This window comes from Halichoerus grypus, chromosome 13 (assembly GCF_964656455.1).
Source record: "Halichoerus grypus chromosome 13, mHalGry1.hap1.1, whole genome shotgun sequence".
NCBI classification, from domain to species: Eukaryota; Metazoa; Chordata; class Mammalia; order Carnivora; family Phocidae; genus Halichoerus; species Halichoerus grypus.
The window spans coordinates 81715508-81729609 of record NC_135724.1 but is presented as its reverse complement, the minus strand read 5'-3'; the positions used below and the strand labels follow the sequence as shown (position 1 = coordinate 81729609).

Genomic DNA, 14102 nt, shown 5'->3' with positions numbered 1-14102 from the left:
CCTGATGACAGGCAATGGGACTGCCCACGCCAACAATGCGTACCTGACTGAGGACCAGGACTCATTCCAAAAGATATAAATGACCCCCTGACTGCTAATGCCAACCACTTACGGACCAATTTTTGCTGCCACAATTCCTGGTGCGAGCAATCATAACAAGAGGTCTAAGGTTGTCTATTGCATGCTGAGCCCAAACGGTTTGTGCAAAATTACAGAGAAGAAGAAAGGGCTGATGATAACCCAGAAGTTGCCTCGCCTAGAACATTCATAACCACATGCATGCACCACACACACACACACACACACACACACACACACACACACTCTACTAGCCCTCTGTACAAACAAAAGGTGTCACCTTTTAAAGAAAGGCACCGTTTCCTTCCTCTAGAGCATGTTCAGTAGCAGCAGAGCCTATAATTTTGTAATCATCATGGCACAAAGGAGAAAGCTATTAGCTCAGCAGCAGCAGATCCAGGTTCAAACCCCAGCTCTGAAACCCTGGGAAAATTCCTTCTACTTTCTGGCCTCAGTTTCTCCATCTGTAAAATAAGGGCTTGGACTCAGTAATTTCTGAGCCCCCTATCAGTTCTGATCTCTATGATTTTAGAACGGAGGTTAAAAATCGGGAGCCCCAAGATCTAATACAACCCACCAACCTGCGGGATTATTTAATACCACCTCAAACAGGGTTAAAAGATTTTTCACTGGGTGCTAGCATTTTAAAATTGGGAGATTTCTCCTAAAGTCACAGTCTCAGGGCACCTGAGTGACTCAGTGGGTTAAGCATCTGCCTTCGGCTCAGGTCATGATCTCAGGGTCCTGGGACTGAGCCCCGCAACAGGCTCCCTGCTCGGCGGGGAGTCTGCTTCTCCCTCTCCCTCTGCCCCTTCTCCCCCCTCAGCTTGTGGTCTCTCTCTCTCTTAAATAAATAAATAAAATCTTAAAAAAGAAAGCCACAGTCTCTGACTTCTTCGGAAAAATGCAAACACCAGGTCCACAAGGGGATGCACTGAGAAGGACACACCCCTGCGTAAGTAGACGTCATACCAAAACCGCACAGCCTGGGTCTAACATGGAGAACCACAGACAAACCCAAATCAAGAAACATTCTGTGAAGAAGCTGGTCCTCACTCTTCAAAGATGTCGGAGTCACAAGCAACAAAGAAAGGCTGAGGAACTATTCAAGCCCGACACAAGAACTTAATGCAGTATGTAATCCTGGATTGGATCCTGTGCCAGAAAAATAAATTGCTATGAAGGATGCTATCGAGACAATTGCTGAAATAGGAATATGGTTCGATGAAAGTCTTGAGTCAATGTCAAGGTTACTGAACCTGGTACCTCTGTGTAGTTACGTAAGAGTGTAGACGACTCAGTCCCAAATGGTTCACAGAGAGAGAAAATGAGGTGGGGGATTACAGAGGAAGCAAATGCAAGCAAATGTTAAAAATGGATGAATCCCAGTAAAGGAGGTACAGGAATCCTTTGTAGTAGTATTGCAACTTTTCTATAAGTTTGAAATTATTTCCAAATGAAACTTTTTTTTAAAGAGGTTGTTGTATAACCAAGCGATTCTCAAACGTTAGTGTGCAGAATCCCCTGGAGGTTTGGTGAAAATTCAGATTGTTGGACCCTCCCCAGAGCTTCTGATTCAGTAGGTCTGCAAAGGGGACAGTAAGAGTTTGCATTTCTAACAAGCTTTCAGGCGATGCAGACGCTGTTGGCCTGGGACACACTTTGAGAAGCCCTGGTACAACCTAGCTTAACCAGTGGAAGTGACTATTAAAAGAACAAGATACAGAAGGAGTTGTTAAAAAGCAGGACTGAGGGGCGCCTGGGTGGCTCAGTCGGTTAGGCATCGACTTTCGGCTCAGGTCATGATCCCGGGGTCCTGGGATCGAGCCCCGCATCAGGCTCCTTGCTCAGCGGGAAGCCTGCTTCTCCCTCTCCCTCTGCCCCTCCCCCCTGCTCATGTTCTCACTCACTCTCTCTCTCTTAAATAAATAAATAAACAAACAAATAAATAAATAATATCTTAAAAAAAATAAAAAGCAGGATTGACAGAGGGATGGTACAAAGGACTAGTGTTCTTCATCATGAACCTTTTTGGATTTTGTTTCCAGGTATACACATTTTAATGCCTAGAAGCACCTAGACCAGCACCTGCCTCGCAAGCAGCAGATGGTCAGTATGTGTTAAGGACCTGCCCGCTGGTATCTAAGTTCCTAAAATACAGGCAACAAGGGAGCCTCCTGTATCTGGGGGAGAGGGGAGCAAAAACCAAAACCTGCTTGTTTTGGGGGGAGAAACATTCTTTGGGGCACATCCAATGTGATACATGGGTTCCCCCTTGAAACTGCCACCACGGAGTCAGGTCAGACATGGATTTCTCAAAATCTCATAATTCTGAGCTGAGAACACGGTTCAGGCAGCCAACTTCTGTCAAGATATGCACTCCTCCTCATCCTCTTCCGGGGGGTAATGAACCTTGGCCTCAAGCCTCATTAAACCCCATTATATAATCACCCCCATCCCGAGTCTCTTTATAACCCTTCCAGTGTCTGGTTTCTCAGGACTATGCAGTTCAGCTCCATCGGTCTTTATTGCTACTTGCTGCCTCCCTCAACAAATCAGCCTTCTGGGGTGCCTGGGGGGCTCAGTCATTAAGCATCTGCCTTTGGCTCAGGTCATGAGTCCGGGGTCCTGCGATGGAGTGCTGCATCGGGCTCCCTGCTCAGCAGGAAGCCTGCTTCTCCCTCTCCCACTCCCCCTGCTTGTGTTCCTGCTCTCGCTGTCTCTCTCTGTCAAATAAATAAATAAAATCTTTTAAAAAAAGAAATCAGCCTTCTGACTCAGCCTCAAGGCACATGGGGCCAGGCCCTCAACAGAGGGTCAACTCTCTGTCGCCTTGTGTCCAAGAAACAGCACAGGAAATGCTCGGCAAAGAGATGAGGAGAGTGCACAGTGAGACAGGGCAAGGTGAGGGTATGCTGTCTTTCAAGGCACTGCGCGAAGGACAATATTTTCTAAGACTGGGGCCTTGTGTAAAACTCCAGCTGGTGCCATTAGGACCAAGAAGGGGCCGTCTGGGAATCATCAGTCACTTGTTCCCTTTGCTAGCTGCTGCCCTGAAGTCCTAGACCCCCACAGCTAATAAAGAAACACCCAGAACACTGCAGGTGGTAAAAAGTAGCCTGCCATTCCTCATCTTCTACCAAAGATGTCCAGGATAAATGAGTTGCAAAAGCTGTCTGCAACTCATTCTTCTGGCCACTCTCTGCAGCTGCCTGCCCCGCACCCCACCCCCCACCCCAGGCATGGCTACCACCTGGGACAATGGATCCCCTGCATATCAACACCGGAATCTGGCAGGGTAACGATTCGTCACCCAGTGTGGGTGCTGCTCTCTGAGTGAGCACAGCGTGCTGATAAACAAGAGGCATCCTTGGAGCAAGGCTGACCCCCACAACACAATCCCCCAACGAGGCCAGGGTGCCAGCAAGGACACTGGGACAAGTTAAGGTCCCTACTTGATGAGCAAACCAGTCTCAGCGAGGACGGCGTGGAAGCTCTGTTCCTCAGCATTACAGAACGGGGAATTCAGAATGAGAGCAAACTCCACTTCCTACCTGCCCTTGTGATCTTGGGCCAGCTACCCAAACCCTCCCAGCCTCAGTTTCTTCATCTGCAAAATGGGGCTAAGAATAGAAACTACCTGATGGAGAACTAGGAAGCTTATATAATACAAGTAAATTGCTTTGCCTGCATTGATGGCGCCTGCAACATTGTTAATACACAATAAGTGCCAATTGCTATTATTATCCTCATTTTCATCATTGTTGCAAGTTATCCCATCATAGGACAAGCAGCAATAGCTGCCAAACCTACCCTTTATTGAGACTTTAGTGCTCTAAGCACCAGCCCCTGTACTGGGAAACGTACACCCATTCCTCATTTTGTCCTCACTATATCCTTGCCAGGTTAAAACTGACTCAGGGGGTTCAGCGAGGGCCCAACGAAATGTCAGCAGCCACTTAGTCGCTGTACTCCCCAAATCACTTCCACCAGCCGGTAATGAATGATGATGAGTCATCACTCCTTCCCATCTAGACAGTATATTTTCATTCTGAAGAAGACTCTTTATTGGGACTTATAGCGGCAGCCTGATACCCTACAAGGAGCCACCAGCACACAGTTTGTTGGACCAGAATTGGTCCATGGGTAGAGGGCATCCAATCAGACACCAACTGGGCCACGCGGCATGCCCCGATGAAACACAGAATAAATGCAGCGAGGGTGGGGAGATCAGTCCATTGTTCTCTATTTCTTTGGGAAGTAGGTTCACTCCTGAGTCACCACCTTCCACGTTGAGCAGGAGGGTTTAATAACTTGTGTTCTGTCCACAGTTAGCCTTAGAGAAAGGTTCCTCTGTAAGCTGGGGCTCCTGCCACTCCCCTCCCTCCCCCTGCTTGTCACTCCCAGATGAGGAACGTAGGGTAAGCCCAAGGAGGTGAAGTCCTTCTCACGGCCCATCGCAGGAGGCTGGGCACCCCGAGGGTCTGAATCTCGGCCACTCGACAGCCAGATCTGTCTAATGCTGTCCCCGGGCATCCCCAGCAGGGGTAACAAGATGGCGGATCACCAGCCATGGCCAGAACTAACGGTGACAAAGGGGCAGACAGACTCAGCCTGGTAGGGACGCAGTTTCAGGGACTCCCTCCGCTGGGTCACAGGGAGGAAGGCTGGCACTAGGACCCAAAGGCAGAAAGGTCTCTTCTGAAGCTCAGAGTAGGGGGAGAACAGGACTATCACAAGCAAGGGGGAACCAGAGCCTGCCCCATGTGTCCTCCCAACCACCCCAGCCCAGGGTCCTCAAACCAGCACTCTGAGTGATCAAAAGATTTGCCCAGGCAAAGCTCACTGGGTTAGCCTTAGAATCACAGAGTTTCTAAGCTCTGGACTGGAACCTTATGGAGTCTTTTATTATACAATTGGGGAAACTGAGACCCAGACAGAGAAAGGAATTCGCTTCACCGAAGAGCAGGGATGCAGGCTAGAGTTGGATCAGGATTCAAGCCCTACCACGTGGGCAAGATCATTTGCCCTTTTGAGCCTCAGTTTCCTTATCTATAGAATGGGAATTAGAATGCCTGCCTCAATGTTTGTGGTGAGTTTTAACTGTGACAAGGCAGGGACAGAGGTCTCCATGGCGACATCATGGAGACTCTGACAGAGAGCTTCTCATTTCCTAACCTGGAGTCGATTCTACTGGGCTGCCCTCTGTTTCTGTCATTTATTAGGATCAATGGAAATGGGACTGGTCCATGGGATTCCAGCTAATATTTGGGGTACACCCTCATTCTCCTACTGAGACTCAAATGTGACTTTTCTCCCTTATGGAAGATCAGAGGACGACCTCTCTGCCTCCAAGGACCAGGATGGTCCAAAGAGGCAACTGTGCTTCTCCGGCCTCTTAGTGCTAAGGGCTGATTTTCATTAAGGACTTTGTTCCTGCCCCCAGGCAAGGGGAGAACCCTCCCCTCTCTCATGGAGACCAGAGCAGGCAGGAAAAGTTGGGAGCCACGGTGAATCCTCATAAAACTTTCTGGCAGGAGAGGAAGGGTCTAAATGTGCAAGTCCGTGGTTTTTTAAGCAAGCTGAAGATGTTTCTATCCTGGACAGAGCTAAAGTGCAGACCTGTGGTCCAGCCCCCAGAGATGGTGATGCCCGGAGACAGATGGCTGCTAGAGGCAGCCCCCCGGCCTCATGCCAAGGTAAATTCCAAGCACTCTTAGGACCATGGGGAAGCGTGGGGGGGAGTGAACTGAAAGCCATTTACCCACAGCCCCCAAACTAATCAGAAAGTCAGAGGATGTAAACGGTGCCAGGGAAAAGGAGCTAATTAACATCGTCAGGACAGCTACTATGTATCAAGCACTTATTATGTACCAGGCCCTGTGCAGATGACTTGACATGGAGGAGCCCATCTAATCCTCACAACCACCTACGGAGGGCATCTATTGTGAGCCCCATTTTACAGATGAAGAAACTGAGGCTCAGAAAGCGTTCTGCACTTGCTTGGGGTCAGGCATGCTGCTCAATAAGACACAGAGCTGGGACTGGCCCCTGGCACCTCCCTCCGGGGCTGGGACATCCTGCCTCGCCCACTGCTATGACACATGTGATACATCATCACCCCCCTTGTCCTTGTCTGGGCTCCCAAGCCACCCTCTGACTGCAACACAGGCCCACCCCACAGTGTAGTTCTGGTTTCTCTGACAGTGATTTCTCTCGACAAATTAATAAATTGGCCTTCTGGTGTTGATATGTGTCATGAGTGCTATTTTAGTTCGCTCGATTCAGGGCCAGCGCCCCCAGGGCACTGAGACCAGCTAGGCTCTGGAACTTCTCCTAACTGACGTCCACACAGGTCTCCTCTGGTTCTGGACCCTCGGCTGATTCCCGCAGCGGCTGCATCACGCGCACGTGTGGACCGAATTCACCATGCCGCCCAGGCCAACCGTCCAGCGGGGCTGAGGCAGAGCTTCTGAGCCCAACAGTCTTGACACTGGACACCGGGTTGGAGGTTATATGTGTGTGCAATTTCCCAGGGAGAGAAATAACAGATTTCATGAAATTCTCAAAGGGTCCACAGCCTCCCTAAAAAAAGTTTAAAAACCCTCATGTAAAGGTAAAGAATAGAACCGACATGTAGAGAAAGGCTCCCTGCTGAAGAGTTGAGGGATCTTGGATCAAATCATGTGTGATGGTGAAGCTTATCCATTCCGGAGTTAGGAAGAACCAGTTTCAAACCTTGGCTCAATGACTCAACAGCTGTGTGAGTTTGCCAAGTTCTTTGATGACCCTGAGCCTCTGTTTCCTCATCTATACAATGGGAACAACTCATCTGCACAATGGCTTGTTGCAAGAACCAAATGAGGTCATGCGTGTGGGTGATGAACATGAACAGGTGTCCAGTAAACATTGCTTATCATTTATCAGAGCAGCAACATGATCACCCCATGGCTGTGTTGGGGGCCCGGGGTTATTTCCTTCCTGTTCCAGCAGTCCCCCCTCCTAAATTCCCAGTCCATTAAAAGTCAGTGTCTGAGCTGCAGGACTGGTTGGGCTTTTTTCAGGGGCTCCCCTCTGATCACATCTAAGCCTGTTCAGCAAAATGGGCCTCTGGGCAGAGAAGATGGAACGTCTTCTGAAACCTCAAGCCTTTGATCACCAGAAAGTTCCATTTCCGCTCCGAGTAATAACCACTTTGTCTCTAGCAGAAATTCGTGGGAGCAGAATGTAAAACACCCCAGGCCATGCTCAGCCCAGTTTGAACCCAAATCCATCTTCGAAATGAAAGGTGATACGTGTTGACCCGAGTGGGGGGGAAAAAATTACAAAATTTAATCATAGATGCCTGATCCACAGCGGCCCAAGAAAAATCCTGTGACTGGGCAACTGAGAAGCAGAGAGAAAAAGCTGATGTTTCCTTTCATGCCCCGCATGCTTGCTTCTCTCTGTCATCCCTACACACCTGCAGGCAAAAAGAGTAGGAACGTGGGACCAATGACAACAGCCAGTCAACCTCCCAGTGCTAATCACGCCCCTTCCCTTTGAAACCATCGAAACCATCCCGAGGGGTGGGAGTGGCGCAGGTGGGAGGCGGAGGCCCCGGTTCAAAGCATCTCATGAGCATTTCTTGAGCAAGAACAGGGAGTGTGCACCTGGCCGACAAGAAGGTGACTTACTTGCAGAGAAGTTGGCCTCGGTGTGGACAGGAGGGGTGGAGGGCAGGAAAGGTGCGTGTCCCACGAAGAAGGAGCGGAGGGAGCGCTCCGACAGGAGGGGGGAGCGCTGCTGAGAGGGAATGTTCTCGCAGCTGCCCACACTGCTGTGAATCTTGAGGTTCAAGGGTTTGCTTTTCTTCTTGGCTCTGAAAGAGAGACAGAAGAAGAAGAGAGGGACATGTATCCATAAGTGCACACAGAATGAGAGCCGGCAGACCCAATCTCGTTAACATGGCACCAACGTCCGCTCCCCACACTGACCTGGCCCTATTGCGGCTTCTCCATCCCCCCTTCCCTGAGCTCCAGCCAGGGTTCTGTGCTGTTTCTCACCTGCAACCCTTTGCTGGTGCTGTCCCCACAGCCTGGAATAGCCCTCCCTTTCCCTGCCTGCTTAATCCCCATCTGTCTGACTCCGCTCTGGTGTCCTCTCCTCCAGGAAGCCTTCCCAGATACTCCCTTCCCTCCTTGCCTGGGTTGGGTGTTCCTCTTCAATTCGTCTACAGTATTCTGAGTGTATCCCTGCAGCTGTACTTTCCTATTTTCCCAAATTTGTTCTTTTAGTTTTTGTTTCGCAAGTGAACTGTGGGTCTTTTAGGGCAATGATTCTGTGTTGTTCATTTCCCTGTCCTTGGCAATTAGCACAGAACCTGGCACACAGTAGGTGCCTATTAAATGACCAATCTGGATTATGACTGGCACTTAATCGCGCTGCACTCTAATTCCTTGAGGGCAGGAACCCTGTGGTTTTCATGGCTGAATTTCTCAGCCCCTGGCTTGGCACCAGCTGAATGGAATGAACGCTGGAGCAGCTTTGGAAACACTTCTCCCCTTCCCTAGGAGCTTAGGTGATCAGTTTAAGAGAGTGTGATTTAGAACAGCATTCCAAACCAGCCACTCTGCCCTCCCCCCACCCCCACCCCCACCCCCCACCCCCACCCCCACCCCCCACCCCCACTTCCCCGCACCGCCCACCCCCACTTCCCCGCACCGCCCCATGCAGGTCTGGCCCCGGAGTTGGGCGCCACCTTGTGGCCAAAGTGAACCCTCCTTGCAAATGTTCTCCCTTCTAGATGGAGAGCCCAGGAAGGTGCCTTAATTAAAGACTGGAGGCCTCCCACACACGCAGCCTAAAAGTCACCCTCTCCAGGAGGCCTGCTGCCCATCAGCTTTCAGGAATCCAAGTGCGCCTGTGGAGTCGCTCCCTCGCAGTGCTTGGGCTGGCAGCCCTGCTTATTATATCCCTAGGGGTCTGCAGCAAGGCCCAGGAAGGTACCTTCCCTTATAAGCCGCACACGTTAGCTGGCTTTCCCTGCCCATGGCTGGAGAAGAGAGGGAAACAAGGGAGCAGCAGTTCATCCCACAAGAGCCTCCAATGGTGGAGATTCAAAGAGGCATCTACACCGAGGCAGGATAATTTTAGAGTCAGACTCGCCAACTATGGGGTCAGGGAGACCGGGGCTCAGGTCCTGATTGGGACCTCAGGAAAGTGATCTCATCTCTGTGCCTCAGTTTCCTCACCTGGATAATGGGGAAAATCACAGCACCTACCTAAGAAGGATTCTGTGACAATTCTATAAGATAAGGTGCTTGGCACAGGGCCAGGCACAGAGTGAGGGTTCAGGTGACCTGTTATTAACGTCACTAGGAGCAGGTTAAACTGGGTGTCTGTATAGCATGGAATTAGCCTGGAAGAAGCCAAAAGTTGAAGCTGAGCCATGTTTTTCACCTGAAACATCAAGCAACTCTCAACCCACCACCACCCTTGGCAGATGAATAGGATGCAGTCATACCCTCTGGCAATAGATACCGTCATTATTTCCAAAACACTGATGGGAGCCTTGAGGCACTGGGCCACCCAATGGCAAGGCCAGATCCCTTGTATAAGGAGAACCAAGTCCAACTCAGCACAAGTTTAACGGTAGCTCAGTGACTGCAGAGAGTCAATTTGCTTTACTAACTCAGGACCAGAGATGGAGCAGAGAAGGGGTATATATAAATAAATGTTAGCTGGACAGATGCATGGATAAAAAGCTGGATGGACAGATGGATAGATGGAAGGATGAATGGATGGGTAGATGGATGGATGAAGAAATAGATGGGTGGATGGATGGAAAGAAGGAAAGAGGGAAGGAAGGAAGGAGGGAAGGGAGGGAAAAAGAAAAGTAGGAAAGGTTGGAAGGGTGGAAGGACGATGGATGGATGATGAAAAGGACAAAGAATGGATAGATGGATGAATGGATAAAGAGATGGATCAGAGGATGGATGGATGGATAGATGGATGGATGGGTGGATGGATGAAAAGGTTGAAGGATAGAAGGATGAGGGATGGTTGGAGAGATAGATGTAAGAAAAAAAAAGAGGATGGGAGGACAGAAAGACAGACAAGAGGAAAAGAGGGTAGGAGCAAGAGAAAATGGAGGATGAATGGCTATTTGATCAGAGTAGGTGGCACGAAATCATACATCACTTCTTGCCCACCAAGGAAGTCTTCATGGACAGAATGTGGGATTCACCTTTACCATCTGCCCTCATTACCCAGCATGCTCAAAGGAGAAAACAGACACAAATGACTGTGTCCAATGACTGTGACTGTGTAAGATTCAGTGCATATTTTGCAGTATATCCTGCAGGTGTAATTAAAAAGAACATCTCTCCATGATCGCAGATATTAGAAATTTATCACATAAATGTCTTCCCTGGAATCGGGACCAATTCTGGGGAAAGCAGCAAAACGAGGGGGCACGAAGCATCGGCGAGGGCAGCTCCATCCTTCGGGGCCGTATGAGCCCCGGGTGGACCAGGCTGCTCTCTGCACAGGTGGGCAAGTCAGAGCTCCCTGACATGGCAGGCTGTGCTGAGAGCAGCCCCAGAGCCAGGCTCAGCTGAGGCTGCGCGTCCATGGCAGGAAGACACCCAGCTCAGGGGCCATCATCTGTGCTTCAGGAAAATGCACGTTGTTTTACGGGGTACAGTAAAGGATTATTCATTCCAGCATTGAATTCAGAAGAATTTCCTGAAGCCTAATTTGCGGAGAATATGTCTGCACTAAAAGGATCCCGAGAACCCTTACTTCTTCAACTGATTCATTACTCTCCATCTCCAGCAGTCAAGCTCTGGTCCCCACTTTCCTCCCTCATTTCAGCTGGTGCCACCATTGTGCCTGGATCAGACCCCCAATCCCACTTTCTTTTTTTTTCACTTAAAAAAAATTTTTTTTTCTTTACTTTTCATTTACACTGAGGTAAAATTCACATAATATGTATTAACCACATTGAAGTGAACAATTCAGTGGCATTAAGTACATTCATGATGTTGTGCGAACACCATCTCTATCTAGTTCCAAAATATTTCATCACCCCAAAACAAAACCCTGTACCCACTAAGCAATTCCTCTCCATGCCCTTCCCTCCAGTCCCTGGCTGGATATTTCATATAAATGGAATTATACAATATGGGAACTTCTGGGTCTGGCTTCTTTCGCTGAACGTAACGTTTTTGAGGTTCATCCATGTCATAACAATGTATCAAAACTTCAATCCTTTTTATGGTTGAATAATCCCATCCCACTTTTTTTTTTTTTTAAAGATTTTATTTATTTATTGGAGAGCGAGCGAGAGAGAAACAGCATGAGAGGGGAGAGGGTCAGAGGGAGAAGCAGGCTCCCTGCTGAGCCGGGAGCCCGATGTGGGACTCGATCCCAGGACCCTGGGATCATGACCTGAGCCGAAGGCAGTCGCTTAACCAACTGAGCCACCCAGGCGCCCCCCCCATCCCGCTTTTGATTCTTTATAATCTATCCTCCACCCAGGCACCAAGGTGACGTTTTAAAAAGCATACACTGTATCACGTCACTCCCCTGCTTAAAAACTCCCAAAGGTTTCCTTTCAAAAGCTTCAAGGGACCCTCAAGGATCACTATCTGGAGAACTTCTTGTATTATCATCACTTTGTCACCCTCTGACTCTAGCCACTCTGGTCATCTTTCTGATTCTTCACCATACCAAATTCTCATCTACCTCAGGATCTTTGCACATGCTGTTCCTTCTGCCAGGAACACCATTTCCCATCCTGACAATTAGTGAGGACCTACTTTAGGCATCACTACCTTAGAGGCACAGTCCTCAACCTTCAGAACTAGTCAGATCTCCAGGTTACATGCGTTCCCAGCACTATCTGCTTTTCCTCCACAAAATGCATCCCAGTTGGAATTCTGCTTTTACTTATGTGGTTGCTGAGTGAATGTCTATCTCCCCCATGGTGTGTGCCCACCACACATGGGACGGGCCTGTACCCAGCAACTAACACAAAGCAGGCAACCCACAGTTGCAGAGCCAAGACCAGAAGCTAGGTCTACAGACTCCCACCCAAGCCCATGTGCTCCAACTCAAGCAAAAACAACCTGGCGTCATCTGTCTTGGGAGAATTCTAAGGGAAATGTAGCCCAGTTTCGATCTGCAAGTCAGGAGGGCTGGTTTGGCAGCATCTTCTCTGTTCGTTCCAGCTATGGGCTCCTTGAGGGCAGAGACACGCCTGATTTCTTTTGCCAGCCCCTGGCCACCCCCAGCCTTGGTCTGGCAGACAGACAGCTCTGCACTCCTAGGCTTTTGATCAATGCCCATTTGCCACCTCTCCCTCAGAGCCTTGGTCGCAAAGATCGCTGCGGGGGGTCCCAAACTGATGATTAGTCTTTGCACCACTTTCTCTTCTAAAAGCTTGCTGGGCGTTGAGTCAAGCAGAGCCGCTGGCTCACGTGGCCTCTTTACCCTCAGCTTCCCCGCGTGTGGGGTTGTGTCCCCTTGAACTCCAATGCTTCACCCGGCCATAAACTTCAGCATCTCATTAACGGTGTCTGGAGCATCTGGCCCAGCCAATTGGGAGGAAATGACAGACCTGGGGGCAGGCAAGCTCCTCGCAAGCGTGGCTGGAGGACAGGCCCAGCACACATTCTCGCACACCCAGCAACCTTGTCCCCAAACAGGAAAAGATGCCCCTGGCCCTACACGGGGCTGTGTGAGCTGTCCCTCCCTCTCAAACGGGGCCATTGCTATCCTTCGCAGTTGACGTAATCTGATTACCCAAAATAAGGCCTCCGGGCAAGACCCTTTTCAAAACCAAAGAAGAGCACCACATTCTTGGGTGGGGAGGGGGCAGGGGATACGCACAGAGCCCAGGGAAGGAGAAGGTTTGGAAAAGCAAAGGGCCTGGTAAGTCTAACACCAGGAGAATGTTTAGTAGAATCTGCTCTGCTCCTTGACCACAGGCTAAAACCGTCATTTCTGGCTCAAACACACCCCAAGCATGGCATTTAATCCACCCAAGCACTGGCAAAAAGGAAGCATGAGTGGGTCAGACACTGTAAGCCGCACTTCCCCAGTGTGGACGAATATGCAATGCTTTCAGATGAGACACGGGTAAAATTTTTGTATCTTAATAGTTAAAATTTGAGAAACAAACTTGCATATCCTCACATGGCCTCACAGCAACAATTTCCTTGTATACAGCTTTATGGGAAATATACTAAGAAGGAAAGGAAGATGACACAGAAGGAGAAAGAGAAGAAAGAGGAAAAGAGGGGGGAGAGGAAGAGACATTGATTGAAAAACATGTTAATTCCAGTACAGGTCCCACCAGAATGGCTAAAAATAGAGTTGACAATACCAAATGTTGGCAAGAAGAGAGAGCAACCAGAACTCCCACCCCCCCCCCCCCTAAATTCTGGTGAGATTGCAAACCCGTACAACCATACCCTCTGACCCAAAAATTTGGTATGTACCCCTGGGTGTGTACGCAACCAAAATGAGTGCACCCATGTCCACAAAACAACCCATGCAAGAATGTTCATGACAATGTTATTCATATGGCCAAACACTGGGATTAGTCTCAATGTCCGTCAATAACAGAAAGGATAAATAAATCATAGTATACTCATACAATTGATTACTGCATGGCAACAAAAAAGAGAAAACTCTGGCTAGACTATAACATGGCAGAATTTCAATCTTACAGTGTCGGGCCAAGGAAACCAGCCACAAAAGAGCTATTGTACTATATGACTCCATTATGACTCTATTTACATGAAGTTCAAGAACAGGCAAAATTAATCTATGCTAGAGAGGCCAGAGGAGTGATTTTCTTTGGGTAGGTTATTGACTGGAATGAGACCCAAGAAGCCTTCTGGGAGCTGGACATGTCTTCAGTCTTGATTGTGTGTGATACATGCATATCGTGATATATACAAATTCATCAAACCAGACACAAACATTGTGCACTTCACTTCTGAATGAAAGTTATGCCTTACAAAAAGTTTCTT

General features: G+C 49.0%; 1 protein-coding gene across 3 annotated transcripts in view; it reads right to left on the bottom strand.

Annotated features, from left to right (window-relative positions):
* The window catches only part of KSR2 (kinase suppressor of ras 2), a 421068-nt gene that overhangs the window by 180566 nt on the left and 226400 nt on the right, over positions 1–14102 (bottom strand). For all 3 annotated transcript variants that reach the window (XM_078060922.1, XM_078060921.1, XM_078060920.1), the window contains exon 5: positions 7755–7939. In XM_078060922.1, the coding sequence (XP_077917048.1) occupies positions 7755–7939 (185 nt within the window). The remainder of the gene's footprint in view (positions 1–7754; positions 7940–14102) is intronic.